The 14,457-nt window shown below is 35.8% G+C and overlaps 1 protein-coding gene across 3 annotated transcripts in view; it reads left to right on the plus strand.

Annotated features, from left to right (window-relative positions):
• The window catches only part of Tmem182 (transmembrane protein 182), a 56,655-nt gene extending 45,971 nt beyond the window's left edge, over positions 1 to 10,684 (plus strand). For all 3 annotated transcript variants that reach the window (XM_074050460.1, XM_020157390.2, XM_074050461.1), the window contains one exon: positions 8,100 to 10,684. In XM_074050460.1, coding sequence (XP_073906561.1) covers positions 8,100 to 8,320 — 221 coding nt within the window. In that variant the 3' untranslated portion in view covers positions 8,321 to 10,684. The remainder of the gene's footprint in view (positions 1 to 8,099) is intronic.
• Positions 10,685 to 14,457: the final 3,773 nt, after the last annotated feature.

Here is a 14,457-nt window from a genome sequence, read left to right on the forward strand (position 1 = left end):
TTATTTACTTCTGGAGTTTTCCATTTAATACATTTAGACAATAGGTGGCCTCGAGTAACTGAAAACACAGATATTTAATGTTGCACTACTATATAATGTAATTTGCAGATATCCTTCAAAGTCTAATTGGGAGTCTTTCATAAATACAGAGCTCAAATCAAACAATCCTAGTAGACCGTGTGGCATCTGCAGCACGAGAGAGCACTGAGATTCCATCCCAAGAGCTACAATCACCTGTGCATCCTCCCTGAGCCAGCTCCTGATGACATAGCTTTGTTTCATTGTTTGGAACTTTAAGCCTTCAAAATGAAAGCCTAGTGATGCTCCTAAATATTGGAGCAACATCGCTCTTTCCATAGGAATTCCAGGAAAAATAATGCAAGGGCCAGTGGTGTTCTGGTTTCCAGGTCAGAGACCAGTTCACAGCTTAATTATTGTATAATTAAGTTTCATAACATTTGTTTACATGCCATTTTCATATGTTTCAAATAATACTTAATGAAAGTTTCAAAAAATGAAGGAATTGAAAACATGAGTCACACAAGAGCCTCTGGGCTATAGGCACTTGGGAAGCTTAATTGCTCGGTGCACCATGGAGGGCCTGTCAAAAGCTGTGCTTGGAAAAAAAGATGTTGAGAAAGAAAATTAAGGCAGTGGTTTTTTTCTTTTCTTTACTTTTCATTCCTTTTCTTTTCTCCTCTGTCCCTCTGTCTCTCCCTACCTCCGTCCCTCCCTCCTTCCGTCCCTCCCTTCTTACCTTCCTTCCTTAAGAGAACTATGCTCTCAGTCAGGCTTTGCAGAGCTGCTGTGGTCTTGGGGTTGGAGTGAACTAAAAGACCTTTAGTAGGTACACTTCAGGTCCTTGCCAAACATCAGAGAGACCCAGCACCATTTTATGAGTTTGCTATACCATGGTCCTCTATAAAAGATCTTATTGCCACTTTTTTCAAAACCACTTGGCTAAATGAATGCTATCCCTCATTTCAAAATTCTGTGTATATGTTAGAACATCACAAAGCAACATGTTTACAGTGGCTTAATTCATAATATCCAAAACCTCGTATTTCTCAAATGATCATCAATAGATGAATGGACAAACTAGTTGATGTATACCCACATGATGGAATGTTGCTCAGAAATACAAATGAGGAAACTACTAACACATGCAAACAACATGAAGGAATTCTCAGATGTTGTGTTGGGTAAAATATGCCAGAAATAACCAATAGTATACTGTTATGAATTTATTTGCATGAAGTTTGAAGGATAGTGCTGCAGTGATGGATGCTTTGGTTGGGTTTTTGGGGGTGAAAGGGCATAAAGAACCTCTCCAAGTGAAGAATACATTCTGTTTTTCAATGCACTATGACTGCATTAGTGTTTAAATTTGTCATAGTTCTTTAAATCTGTACATTTTACTTTAGGTAAAGTATACATTTATTAAAAGAATGGGAAACAAACAGCAAACCTAGAATGTTTTTTACCCATTAAAACTACTGGAGTTTAACATAATAAAAATAAATAAAACATAATGAAATAAAATATTAAGTATGGGTGAATTTATTAAGTGTTTATGTGAAGATGATGCATGCATTGTCTGCAAAAGCACCTTATGAGATACTGTCAGTCATGCTGATCAATGTCCCCATGTAGAACCACAGAAGGTGTTCAAGGTATCTCTAGATGAATTGCCTTGTTTCCTCTCATAAAGTGATAGTAAATATATAAATTATCCAGTTTCCTTTTTCTGGATATGCTGGCTAAAGAGTCAGGTTCACTAATACTGCTATCCTTAGATTTTTTTTGTTTCTATGCTTAGCATGATAAGAATTTTTTGTTGTTGTTTCTACACTTGGCATGAACTCCTCACTAGACAACTTGACCTACAATTGTCACCTGGCCTTGCTGATGCTTCCTCTGAATATTTTCCCTATTGCTGGATGTTTGGGGATGTCACCAACCTAATTATTATGGGACACCCAACCATGGGGTTCTTCTAGTCTGAGATATGCCACCAGCTATAAGATTGACATTGGTAGATAATTATCTCCTGTACATCTTACTTTCATCTTCTGCAAATAGCCACAATGAGTAATGTGACACTGTCATCCCTGGGTTTCATGACGTTTAATTCCTGGTTCTATGTTGAAGGCCCTTGTTAATCTTGCCCTGTCTCTAGAGTGTGTGTGTTCTTCAGGTAAAGACAATTTGTTTCTGATTCTAAACTTCTTTTCTCCTTAACTTCCTTGGTAATGCATTTTTTTGATTATTGGATTTGATGATCTTTCCTAAACCCCACTGAAAGTTGAAGCGACTTGCCCATGAGCTTATCTAGAAGCATGACTATGATTCTTCCTCAAGTAGCCAATTACTGCATGCATTTCAAATTAAAAGCACAGAGGAAGTTTAGTTATTCCCAAACAGTTTAAGACCAAGTTTATAATTTTTAAATAGTTCCAAAGCACTGTCTTTTTAAAAAAAAAATCATGTATTTTTACTTCTGTAAGAAGTTTGATACTTTGCCTATCTTTTTAGAGAAGAAAGTTTTCATTTCTGTGGCTAAATTTTTCCCTTAGGGATGTATGTTTAAATCTGTTTTTTATAATGCAGCAAAAAAAATCTTCATAGAATGCATCTTTTTTCTGTTCTTGTTTTGTGAAATATTAAAAAAATACAATTTTGTTACTCAGTATTTGACTTGGCCTTGGGGAAATCTTTGTGTTTTTGTTTTAATACTGGGATTGTTTCCATATTGTTTTATCCAACAATTGCATTCTAATGTCCATTTGCCACCAAATTTTGTATGCCTTTTTTCAGAAAAGTAATACTTTCCAAATTGAATTCATGGGATTTAAAGGGAAAAAATTAACTTTGTAAGATAATCCATTCAGAATTCTAAGTTTAAAAGATTCTTCTGCATATTGCCAATAACAAATCCAATATGTTTTTTTTTTGCCATTCTATTATTGGTCCACAGTTTTATTATGATCATAAATCATCATGGACTTTGAGGCCATGTTTTGATCCTGCCTACAGGGAGCTATTTCATGATTTTTTTATTGGACTTTGAAAAGTAGGTATCATAAAATTTAATTGTAAGTAAATTTGTGCTTTCAAAATATATGACCAAATTTAAGTATAATTTTATTTAAAAACAAATTACTCTCTAAATGTTAGCAATAATTTCTATTTTACTGAAATCAGTATGGCAAGTGAGTTTGAAATTTAACTCATTTGTTATTCAAGCCCATTTTTGTTTATATTTTAATAAATAAAACTTAAGATATCAAGGGCTAATAAAGTGTTTTCCATCATAATAGTTTTTTCCAAGTAGAGATGCTCTAACTTAGTAGGTGAACCAAATCAATGATATTGCTAGTTTTAATAGTCACAATGTTCTACCAAAAGTACATATCTATGTGTGTCTCTCTCTCTCGCTCCTCTCTCTCTCTCTCTTCTTCCCAACATATATGGCCACTGACTTTTGCTACACTTTTTCTTGAAAGTCGTTCATCTTGGTTTTTGTTTTGGAATATCTTCAAATTTATACAGAAGTTGCAAGTACTTTCACCCAGTACTTTCAAGATCTGGACTCTTTGTGCTCCACTCAAGTTTTTAAACTGTCCCATTAATGTTTTTATAGTAAAAGGATCTAACCCTGCCTGGATCATGCATTGTATTTACTTGTGTCAATTGAGTTGCCATCAAACCAGAACTTGTCTTTTGATACAGTTATGTGTCTTTTGACACATAAACAGTGAAGGCTGAGGGTTTTGTAGAATGATCTTGAGACTGGGTTTGGTTTACTTGAGGTTTCCTCAGGATGGGACTTAGGCTGTTCATTTTTGTCTATAATACCATAAGCCATGCTGTGTTCTTCCTACTGAAACTCCTCAAATGACATGTGACATCAATACATCATGGCACTGGTAATGATAACTTTCTTCACTTGAATAAGGTGGCATTTAATAGATTTCTTCTGTATGAGGTTACCACTTTCTACGTTATAATTAGTAAGTATTTTGTGGAAAGGGAGTTTTAGACTATGTAAATATCCTCAGTTTCAGCTAAATTTCACCTACTACTTTTAGATTAATTTTTGTTTCTTGCTTGAATTATTACTTAAATAGTTGCTAAGTGATTTCTAATTCTTCCACTACTTCTTCATTTATATTTTAAGATTAACTCATCTGTTTATATTGCTGTGAGTTCCTATTTTATTCAATGAGATATAATGTGACACTGTAAATATTCATTTGATGACCATTGTCTCAGTTTGAGCCACAGGAGGCCCCATTAAGCTTACATCTGAAAAGTGCCCTTCATTCCTTTGAGCACATATTTACTTCTGGTATAACAAGATGTTCCAGGCTCATCTTGTACTTCATGCTCCAACCTGGGTTCTGTCATTTCTTTGAGAATTTCTGGTTCCTGGAATTTAGAAATCAAGATCAGGATACGTTGTGATCCCTGTGACTATGATATTGATGCTCCCAGTCCCTTTCAGGGAATAAAGCTAGGAAATACATTTAGGTATATACATGTACATTTTAATGCAAGCATGCAGTCTCACACTTTTTTGTTATTGTTGTTGTTTAGAGGATTTATTTAAGAAGTGAAATGAAACTGGTATTGTAAAGATGACCAAAAGGGTACAGATGTGAAAAGTGATATCAAAGTACAGGGCTAGGGTTGGCAATGATGTAAGTTATATGATGTGAAGAGCCCAAAGAAAGACAGTAATAGCCCAAAGAATAGCAGTCCACTGTAATTCTCTCTCTGTCTCATTCACCTCTCTCTCTCTGTGTATCTATCACTTATCTATCTATTGAATAGCATGAATTCACACTGTTACATTTAATTCTAATAAAATGCCATAAGGCTAATTCTAACTTTCTAGCCTTTTCAAATCTGTAACTGAATTTCCTGACAGTGAGAAACATGATCCAGTTAACATTAGTGCATTTATTAATATGACCACTGTAGTCGTAGGTAACAACTTCCTGACTCCTCATGCAGGTATTTATGATAAATTATTTCTACCTTACCAGTTAAATCTTTATCCTTTTGATATAAACACTTTCCCATGTTTATTAATTTGTTAGCTTATTTACCTTTCTCTCTCTCCTCCTCCCTCTCTTTCTCTGTCTGACTCTCTGTTTCCCTTCCTCCCCACTACATCCCACTTGCAATTTAGTGGGTAGGGAAGTACTGACTGTTTTACCCCATGGGTGAGATATAATCATAAACTGATTTGACACAAATTAAATGGACTGTGTCTTCAATTAGTGAGAATGTTAAAGACTACAGTGAAAGATGACCATTTTCAATGCTTTCATAATGTAAATCATCAAATAACAGCAATGTTTAAATGTAAGTTAATTCTTCCTTATTAAGAATCATCTATGTTATTACTGTAATACACAGTTTAACATTCTAAATTCAACAGTGGCTTCTGCAGCTTTTGAATAGATGTGTATAAGGCTACTGTTTGTTCACAAAGGCAATTTCCTTTTTTCATAATAGTATCTGAAAGCATAAAATTCATATGATGCAAGGAAGATAAAACCATATCAACAAATAATATAAAGGTTTGCAAGGTGTTTGCATGAGGCAAAAGATATTATGCAAATGCCAAAGCCTGGCCTTTACATTATCAGAGAAAACTGTCTATATATTGGCTGAAAATGCATTGGAAGGCACAGAGTTGCTAGACAACACATGGCATGGCCATATTGTTGTCAAAATCTGAAGTACAGCTTTGTAAGGAGGTTGCTCACCAGCTATGGCTTTACTATTTCTCTGTGATATAGTTGTTGTTCAGCAGCTACATTGCTCTATTCTGTACACCAATATTTGCATTCACATTACAGACCATAGTGTGAAGGATGTTTCTTATTAGTGAGGCATCTAGGCTCATTCCTCATTTCTGTATAGCTGGTATCATGATTATGAGGAGTTTTAAGCTCTGATACTGGCCCACTGTGACATATTTATGAGTCCTTCCTTTGTGTCTACCTTTTCAAGATTCTTTATGAAATTGATGGTCCAAGCGGGGGGTACCCTCAGTGCAGTAGGAGCACGATTAACTTGCTAAGTGTGATCAATGGCTGGGCTTTTAAAAGCATCTCTCTTCTATCCAGATGCTTCAGTCTCTGCTCCTAGTAGCAGAATTGCATTTACCTTTCAAGTATATTAACAGTTAGAATACGGAGATTTTAAACCTGATATAGTTTGGATCTGGAGTGTCCCCCAAAGGCCCTTGTGTTAAAGGCGTGTTTGTCAGCCTGCAGCACTGTTGGGAAGTAGCAGAACCTTTTGGAGGTGGGGTGTAGTGGAGGAATGTTAGTTTATTGGGTGTGTGCTTTTAAAAGGGCTACTGGGATGATGACCCCTTTTTTTTTGTTTCCTTTTGCCTATTGGTTGCCATGAAGTGAACAGTTCTCGTCCTCCATGCTACCTCACCACAGGCCCTGGACTGGAACCTCTGAAATTGTGATACAAAAATCACTTCTCACAAGTTGATTTTCTCAGGTATTTTGTCATGGCAACAGAAAGTTGAAAAAGACAGTTCCTACTAGTTCAGCTCATTAATTCAGTGAGTGTAATAATCCTTTGTATGTTAGAATTGGACTTTTGGCCATATAGAAAGCACTCTCAAATATATTTTTCTTTGGGGCAAATGTAAATCCTTTGAGTTATGGGGTTTGTGTGTAGTGCCTGTCACTTCCTTGGGAATCAACATAAGTATTTTTCTGGGATCTTCAACTCAGGGCAGAGGTGGTATTGTTTTCTGGTAATTACAGTAGCAGTTACATGAAAAAAAGAAAACAGTGTGTACCTAAACATATTTTCAAATTTCAGTATTCACACAGCTTTTCTATCATATCAGTTGTTAGGGTCAGAAGTCCAACATTGTGTATATTCTCTACTCTTAGAATTCCAATGGTGTTTTTCAACTGATAGATCATAGGTGTATGGTAGATATTGATAAATTGTGATACTGCCTTTCCTTTGTTCCTTCCTTCGTTCATTCTTTCATTTCTTCCTTCCTCCATCCCTTTCTTTCTGCCTCCATTCTTTTCTTCCTCCCTCCTTCCCTTACTTCTGTCATTCTACCTTTCATTTAATAAGGCTCTTGATCTCAAATCTATGCTTTTATATTTCCAGATACTTTATCATTAATTCCTTTCCCTTGTTCTTTCAAGACAGGATTTCCACATGCTATAAGAAATCTTCAGTACATATATTTCAATTTTAAAGGGTAATATGTGTTATTCTATGTGCATTCTGTGTGCTTACCTCAGTCCTTGTGTGATAGTCACCTTGACTTCTGTTTTCATAGCCATATTTAATGACCTAGGCTGAAAATCAGTTCTAAAACCTACTAGCTATGTCTATGTACACTTAAAGCTTGAGAGTAATAATATTTATTTCACTTATTTATTGTATGTATTGAAAGAAATAATATGCTACATTGCTCATCTCAAGCCAGGCATCCAGTAAAATACAACCAACCAATCAAACCAAACATAAAGCCCAATAAATGATAGAATATATAAAGTACCACAAAGGCAGGAATCTTTTTTTGATGCTACTGGTTTTTGAACTTAGGTCTCACACTTGGTAGGCAGGCACTCTACCATTTAATCATTTCCCCAAACCCCCAAACATTTTTGCTTTCTTTGTTTTCTGAATAAGCTCTCACACTTTTGCCAGGAGCATGATCTCAGACCTTGATTCTCCTGCTGCATGGCTGGGATTACAGGCTTGCACCACCACATCCTGGTTGTTTGTTGAGATAAAGGTATTGTTAATTTTTTTTTTTTTTTGGTGCAGGCTAGCCTCTGTAATCTTCCCTATCTCCATCTCCCAAATAGCTGGAATTTGAGGCATGAACCACTCCACCAGGCCTCAAAATGCTTTAAAAATTGAAGGTAGATGATGTGTTTAATAAGCACACAATGAGGACTGTGACACAGAATATATGATTCAGTGAGGGCTGTATTTGCAGAGGCTTAACTTCAGAAAGGGATTGCTTTCCTACAGTGTTTTGGGTGCTGTGTCTTCGGAAAGGCTAATTTTTTTTTCCTTCTCAGGCATCCTGTTCTCCTTGGTGGTGGTGTTATATGTCATCTGGGTCCAGGCAGTGGCTGATATGGAAAGCTACAAAGTCATGAAGATGAAGGATTGCTGGGAGTTCACACCTTCTGTGCTCTATGGATGGTCATTTTTTCTGGCCCCAGCTGGAATATTTTTCTCTCTTCTAGCTGGATTATTATTTCTAATTGTTGGACGGCATATTCAGATACATCACTAATCAAACTGTTTCCACCAGCGATTTTGCGGTAGATTTGAAAACAGAGCATACTTTTTCTTCCTTTGTTTTAGTGATATCAATATAAAGTTAATTAATCAATGTGCCTTTTTAGTTGATATTTAGAATGAGTCATTTTACCTGTGGTTTCCTCTGATAAGAACGTCCTAGAATTCCTCCAGGTATAGCATCTCTATCTCATCGGTACTGGGCCTCTGGTGTATTGCGTTTGGAGTTCATGCAGTGCAAAGGCCTGATGATAGCTTTAATACCATCACACCAGACAGATCACTATTCAAAGTCTCCTTGACAGTCACTTCTGCTAATTTAAAAAAATGGAGGGTAATTAAGAATGGAAAACAAATGTAGCTCGAGAAAGTATTTCATTTCTCTTGCACCCATGTACATATCCACATTCAGATTCATCGACTCCTGTGAACAAATGAGCCATCATTTAAACACAGCCAGCATTTGCTCTTGTTAGCAGGAGCCACGAGTGGGCCAACAAACAAAACCAGGAACGTGGATGCCACCTCCTTACCCACAGCACTTTGCTTACCTACTTTTACTCGCTTAATTGTATATGCTTATAGGAGCATTTAACTGTCCTTAAAAGCAGTAAGTCTGTATACCAAATTATACATAATTCAGATTAGAATTGTATGAACTCAAAGTGGGCTGATTATGTAATGTAATATGGTTTAAAATATGTAAAATCCAACCACCTCAGCTTAGCACATAATTCTATTTAATATTTTTAAATTCCCATTTAAAAATTACATTGCTAAGATGTTCAACGTGAAAATTTATTGATGAAACATGCTTTTAATATTCTCTAGCTATAAAGTTTCAAAATACTTCCATATGAGGATTATAATATTCTTGCTTTATGAAAGACCATGAAATATTAACTTTCCCCAAGATTTTATGGTTCTAGTTCTTCTGATCATTTGATTCTCTTAATTATTGTCCCTCATTTCTTCATCTTTACAATAGATACATTAACATTTACAGATCCACAATTTCCTTTAACCTCCTGGAAGAAAAGGTTTTGTGGGGAAATATAATTCTTTATTATTCACTAGCATTAGACATTTTGCATATCAAAGATACTCCTTTGGCAGGAATGTTGATTGAAATCAAACCCATCTGCAAGGCCTAGGCCTTGTTTGCATTCAGGAAGCTTCCATCATGGAGGAGTTTGTTGTTAGTGACAGAACAGAGAAATGGACAGCACTTGAGCTTTGCTGGAGGCCCCATGCTTCGTTCTGCAGCTGTTGTCATGAGGAGCACATGTACGACTCAGAGGCATAGGAATGACCACTTGGAAGCTTCTCTGGAAGAGATGGACTGAGGCTGCTGTGGATGGGGAGGACACCTGAGCCTTCCCTGCAGGCCTCCTACTTTAGTGTCAAGTTGTTTTACAAAGAGGGAGCTTAGAGGAATAACAATAGGTCTGAGTTCTTTACAGCTTCATGTGGGTGTTTTAGTGACAGTCAGGACTTGTCTGTAACAACAACAGCAAAGGCAACAACACTAATTTTTAAAAAGCTCCTGGGGTTTAACTGGCTTCCAAGTCATTTCAATATCATAAATGTATTTTTGTGGTACTTTTCTTTTGTCTTCTTCTGTTTCATTTTTTCTATTGCTTCATTTACTTCTTTGCTTTTTGGCTTGATTATCAGAAAAATAATTATGGGTTCTGTTATGCATATTGACTGTGATATTAAGTTATGGCATGCCATTAAGTTTTCCAGACGATGCTTAGATGTATTTGATTAGTACATGTCATCTGAACATACAATTCTTTTTCATAGAACTTTGGAATGGAACCTTTTCCCAAGCACTGTATGCCATTTAAATTTCACATGCAAGCTGCTTTTAGTAAAAGTTTGAATATTTATAAATTTCAGATGGTTACCCTCATTTTCTAATACACTTATGCTCAACCATCTATTTACCATAAGGCCATTGGCTGAATAGCTGATGTGTATGACACTTTACACAGAGCCACACTTTGGAAGTCTTTTATAGTTGTGATACATCAGTCACATTAATTTCAAATGTGTTTGTTCATCTACTACCGAATGGCAGGAATGAAGGTGAGTTTGTGGTTTCAATGTGTTAACTATACTTGAAAACAGTAGATTGTTGTGACAGTCTTATATCTGATTTGGGATACTATATTTCCAAATATCTTTGCTGTGTTTAATTCTCTATTAGGTACATTGATTAATTTTCAGAATTCTGCAAGCTAAATAATACTCTTTTTAAAGAGTGTTGATTTTGTATTATATAGTTTCAGTTTAAAAATATCTTTTTACTGACACTTCTAAAATGACTGAATAAAAAGGGAAGTGAGTGATGCCTTGGTCTTTGGGAAAGCTGTGATTGCTCCATTTGTACTTGTTCAGTTGTCTTAGGTCAGTAGGTGGCAGGCAGTGCATGCATTGAGCTGGCTGTAGAAAATATACAGCAAAGCTTAGTGATGGTATTAACTGGTGTTCATGCTAGGGCTTTCTAGAAAAAAGATGCCATGTTTAGTGGTTGCTTGGTCATTTTTGATGGTAATCTATAAAATATAGCTATTGATTTGAATATTAAATCCACTTATAAAAGAATGTGGTAGAGAAAGTACCAGTGTTTGGTTATTATATCTATCTATCTGTCTATCTATCTATGTATCTATCTATTTATCTATCTATCTATCTCTCTATACCTATTATCAACATGTACGTGTGTGTGTGTGTGTGTGTGTGTGTGTGTGTGTGTATTGTAATGATAAGTTTGGATAGAAAAAGATGAATTGAATGGCATAAATCATTATATATGAGCCAAGTAAAAATCAGTTTCTCTTGGAGAACAGTGATACAGTTGTGTTTGCTTAGAAGCCACTTTAACTATTTGAATGATCTCATGATTTATTTCAGTCACCAAAAATTTGATTTTTATTTTCATGAAAGTTACCAAATTGAGCTTACAAAGAGACTTAGAATGTCAGGCAAACATCAGGTACAAATAAAGTTAGTTGTACATGAGCCTTCGGTTGGGTAGAATTGTGGGAAAAAACCAACTGTGCTGGAGTTACAATGGAAAACATATATTAATGATCAAAGTCAAAACCGGATTTGATTTTGGTGGTACTCCACCAAGAAAGCACAGGAAAAAAGTTGAAATAGAAAACTAAATGTTTATTGATTGTCTGAAGAAATTAAACATGTGGAGACATTTCCTCAGTAATGATCAAATGTGGGTGGAGAACTTTTATCAAGAACATGGGGAGAGAGTGTCTTAGATATGTTAAAAATCAGACGGTAGGAAATACCACACATCTTTTATATTATAGCATGCATGTAAATGGAGCAAAGGATATTTAATCCAGTTAGCAAGGAAAAGAAGACAGCAAGAAAGATGTCCAGTAAGAGTGCAGAGTTTCTGTACTAGTTAGTAAGGCAAGTGTTGGTGGTTCCATCTGCAGGACATGAAGATCGGCATGGCTAGTATGTATTAGACACAGCTCTGCAATTACAGTTGGATCATCCAGAGAGGCTTGCTATGGCTTTTAGGTTTCAATCTCACCCCTAGTATGTTGGTATTAAGTGAATTGTATTCTCAGTGAACATCTTATTTGGGTCACTGTAGAGAGGTTTGTATGGCATGGTTAGAAAGGTTAATAAACCTGAACTCCAATCCTGCATTTTAAAAGAGGCTATTGGAAGATTGAACTCTGTAAAATGGTCTAACTCTGAATGTAAAGAATCATATGGTAAATCTAATAATTCTGTGTATTTAAATTATATAATTTGTTGTATACATAGATACATTAGGAATACATGTAATTTGTGATTATGTGTAATTTATAAAGAACCTTTACAAGTAACTGCATTACAATGATTTTGTGTTTTCCTGGTTGAATTAGAATGGCAATGGTTCTCCTGGTATACACAAACAACAGGGGCAGTTTTATGAAGTAGCATGGTGGGAGGTCTTGCCCACCTGCACCAATGCTGAACCTCATGGAGACCACTGAGGAAGGAGAGGCCTCACTGGGTAAAATAAATTAATGCATAGCAAAGATTTTAATATTCTCATTATTCTGGTAGTCTTAGATTTATTGTGAAATAATTCACTGAAAGTGTAGGACAGTTCTTTCTTTATGTGACAATTACTTAATTTCTTTCCTTAGCATTTCCTTGTCCATTAATTCTAAAGAGTAACTGCAACTGTGAAAATATTCACCAGTACTTGCAGATAGTATTGCCGTTAACACTTTCTAAACAAATAGGTATTAAAAACAGGTAGCTTAAAATAAGAGTGACATGCAAAGCGTAGTCCTCATTGCTTCATATTTGAATGTAAAAACAATCAAGGTAGTGTCTTCATCTTCCAAAAATACACGGAATTTCTCAAGTAAAAGTATATGTAAATATCTTGGAAAGATGCTAATATAAACTTAGAGTAACCTGTGTATGTACACAGGCCCCCATGCCTATGCAGGCTTATATGTATATGCACATCTGTGATATATATGCATATATGTGGTAGATTTGCATAAACATGGATATATATGTGTATATACACATAATATATGTATTTATAAAATTATTTTCTATACTGTAACGTGTTTGCATATCAGAAATGTCTGCATTGTATGTGCATGTGAACATATGCAAATATCTATGTCTCGGCATTATTGAGCTTTTAAGGTTTGCTGCAAAGGAGGCCACATTTCACCTTTGTGCTCTGCGTGCTTGTCCTAGTGGTAAGATTGGGGTGAAGGAGTCTCAGTGAGTGCATTCATGGCATTCCTTTCTTTGGATCCAGAGGATTTATGGTTATACACATGCAATTGACTGATCACATTTCCCTACAAATTCACAATGACAATGATCTGATGTTTGAACATCTTCTGGGTACCATGTAGCAATTGATGAATGTTGATAATGTTATAAACTTTTTGAACAAAAGGATTCCTTTCTAAAGCACCATGGCTTGACTGATTGACTCTTCCAATTCCTCTATAGAAGATTAATCCATGTGGGTTCAATGTGAATTCTTTATTTAGGTTTCCTGTAGAGAGCTTGTATAGTGTGAGAGGGAAGGTAAAGGACCTGGGTCTGAAAAGCTCAGTCCCAATCCTAGGTTATAAATTTATAATTGTACAAGTTATTCCACCTCACTTTGGATCCATTTTTTCATTCAAAATATTCATTAGATTACTCAACAAATGGGGATTGTGTGCATGTACGTGTCATAAATAGTGCTAGATACTGTGTTTATAATACTGAGCAAAACAGAGCTGGTCTTTTCATTCTTCAAATGAGGGTTCAAGCAAGGGATCTACATCCCTTGTTCACAAGCAAGTGAACAAAAATAAGTATGAAGCGTGATAAGCCCTCTAAAGAAAAATGCACAAGATGCAACATGCATAAGATGTGCAACCATGTTTCTTGAATAGTTGAAGAAGTTCTTTCTGAGGTGAAAATTCTGAATATCCCAATACATGAAAGATATAAAGGGACTATCTGTGTGAAAAATGGGATTGAGAAACAAGTATGAAAAGAAAGCTCAATATGTTCTAGAACTGCAAGGCAGCCTGTGTGCCTCAACATTGAAACGAGAGGTTTGTGATGAAGTTGGAGAATTAAGAAGGGTCCAATCATTTGAATCATGGAGCCATTATAGTATATTTTGAGGGATGAATTTGAAAGGACTTTGTGGGGTAATGAGTACGGGGTGAGCAAAGGTAAAATTGAAGCATAACTCAGGTATATAGCTTAAGCAAATGGGTAGAAGGAGAGGACTGAAATAAGGAGGATAAGATGGAACAGGCTTGGGGGAGAATGGAAACCATGGTTCATTTTAATGATGTCCTTTCTAAGATGCCTGTGAAATGTTCACATTGAAACTCTGGTAGACAGTTTGACTTGGTAGTCAGTAGCTCAGAAGAGTAATCTGAGTTGGAGGTGCACATTTGGAAGTCATCAAATTTAAATCCATGTGTAAGGTGAGATCATTAAGAGAAGGGCTAGAGAGAGTGACTCTGCAATAAGGAACCTAACACTAAGAGAGCAGGTAAGAGGCTAAACCTGTTGAGGTGCCAGATATAGACACAGGGAAAGACTGATGGCAAATGTGAG

Source organism: Castor canadensis, chromosome 12, assembly GCF_047511655.1.
Source record: "Castor canadensis chromosome 12, mCasCan1.hap1v2, whole genome shotgun sequence".
Taxonomy (NCBI): Eukaryota; Metazoa; Chordata; class Mammalia; order Rodentia; family Castoridae; genus Castor; species Castor canadensis.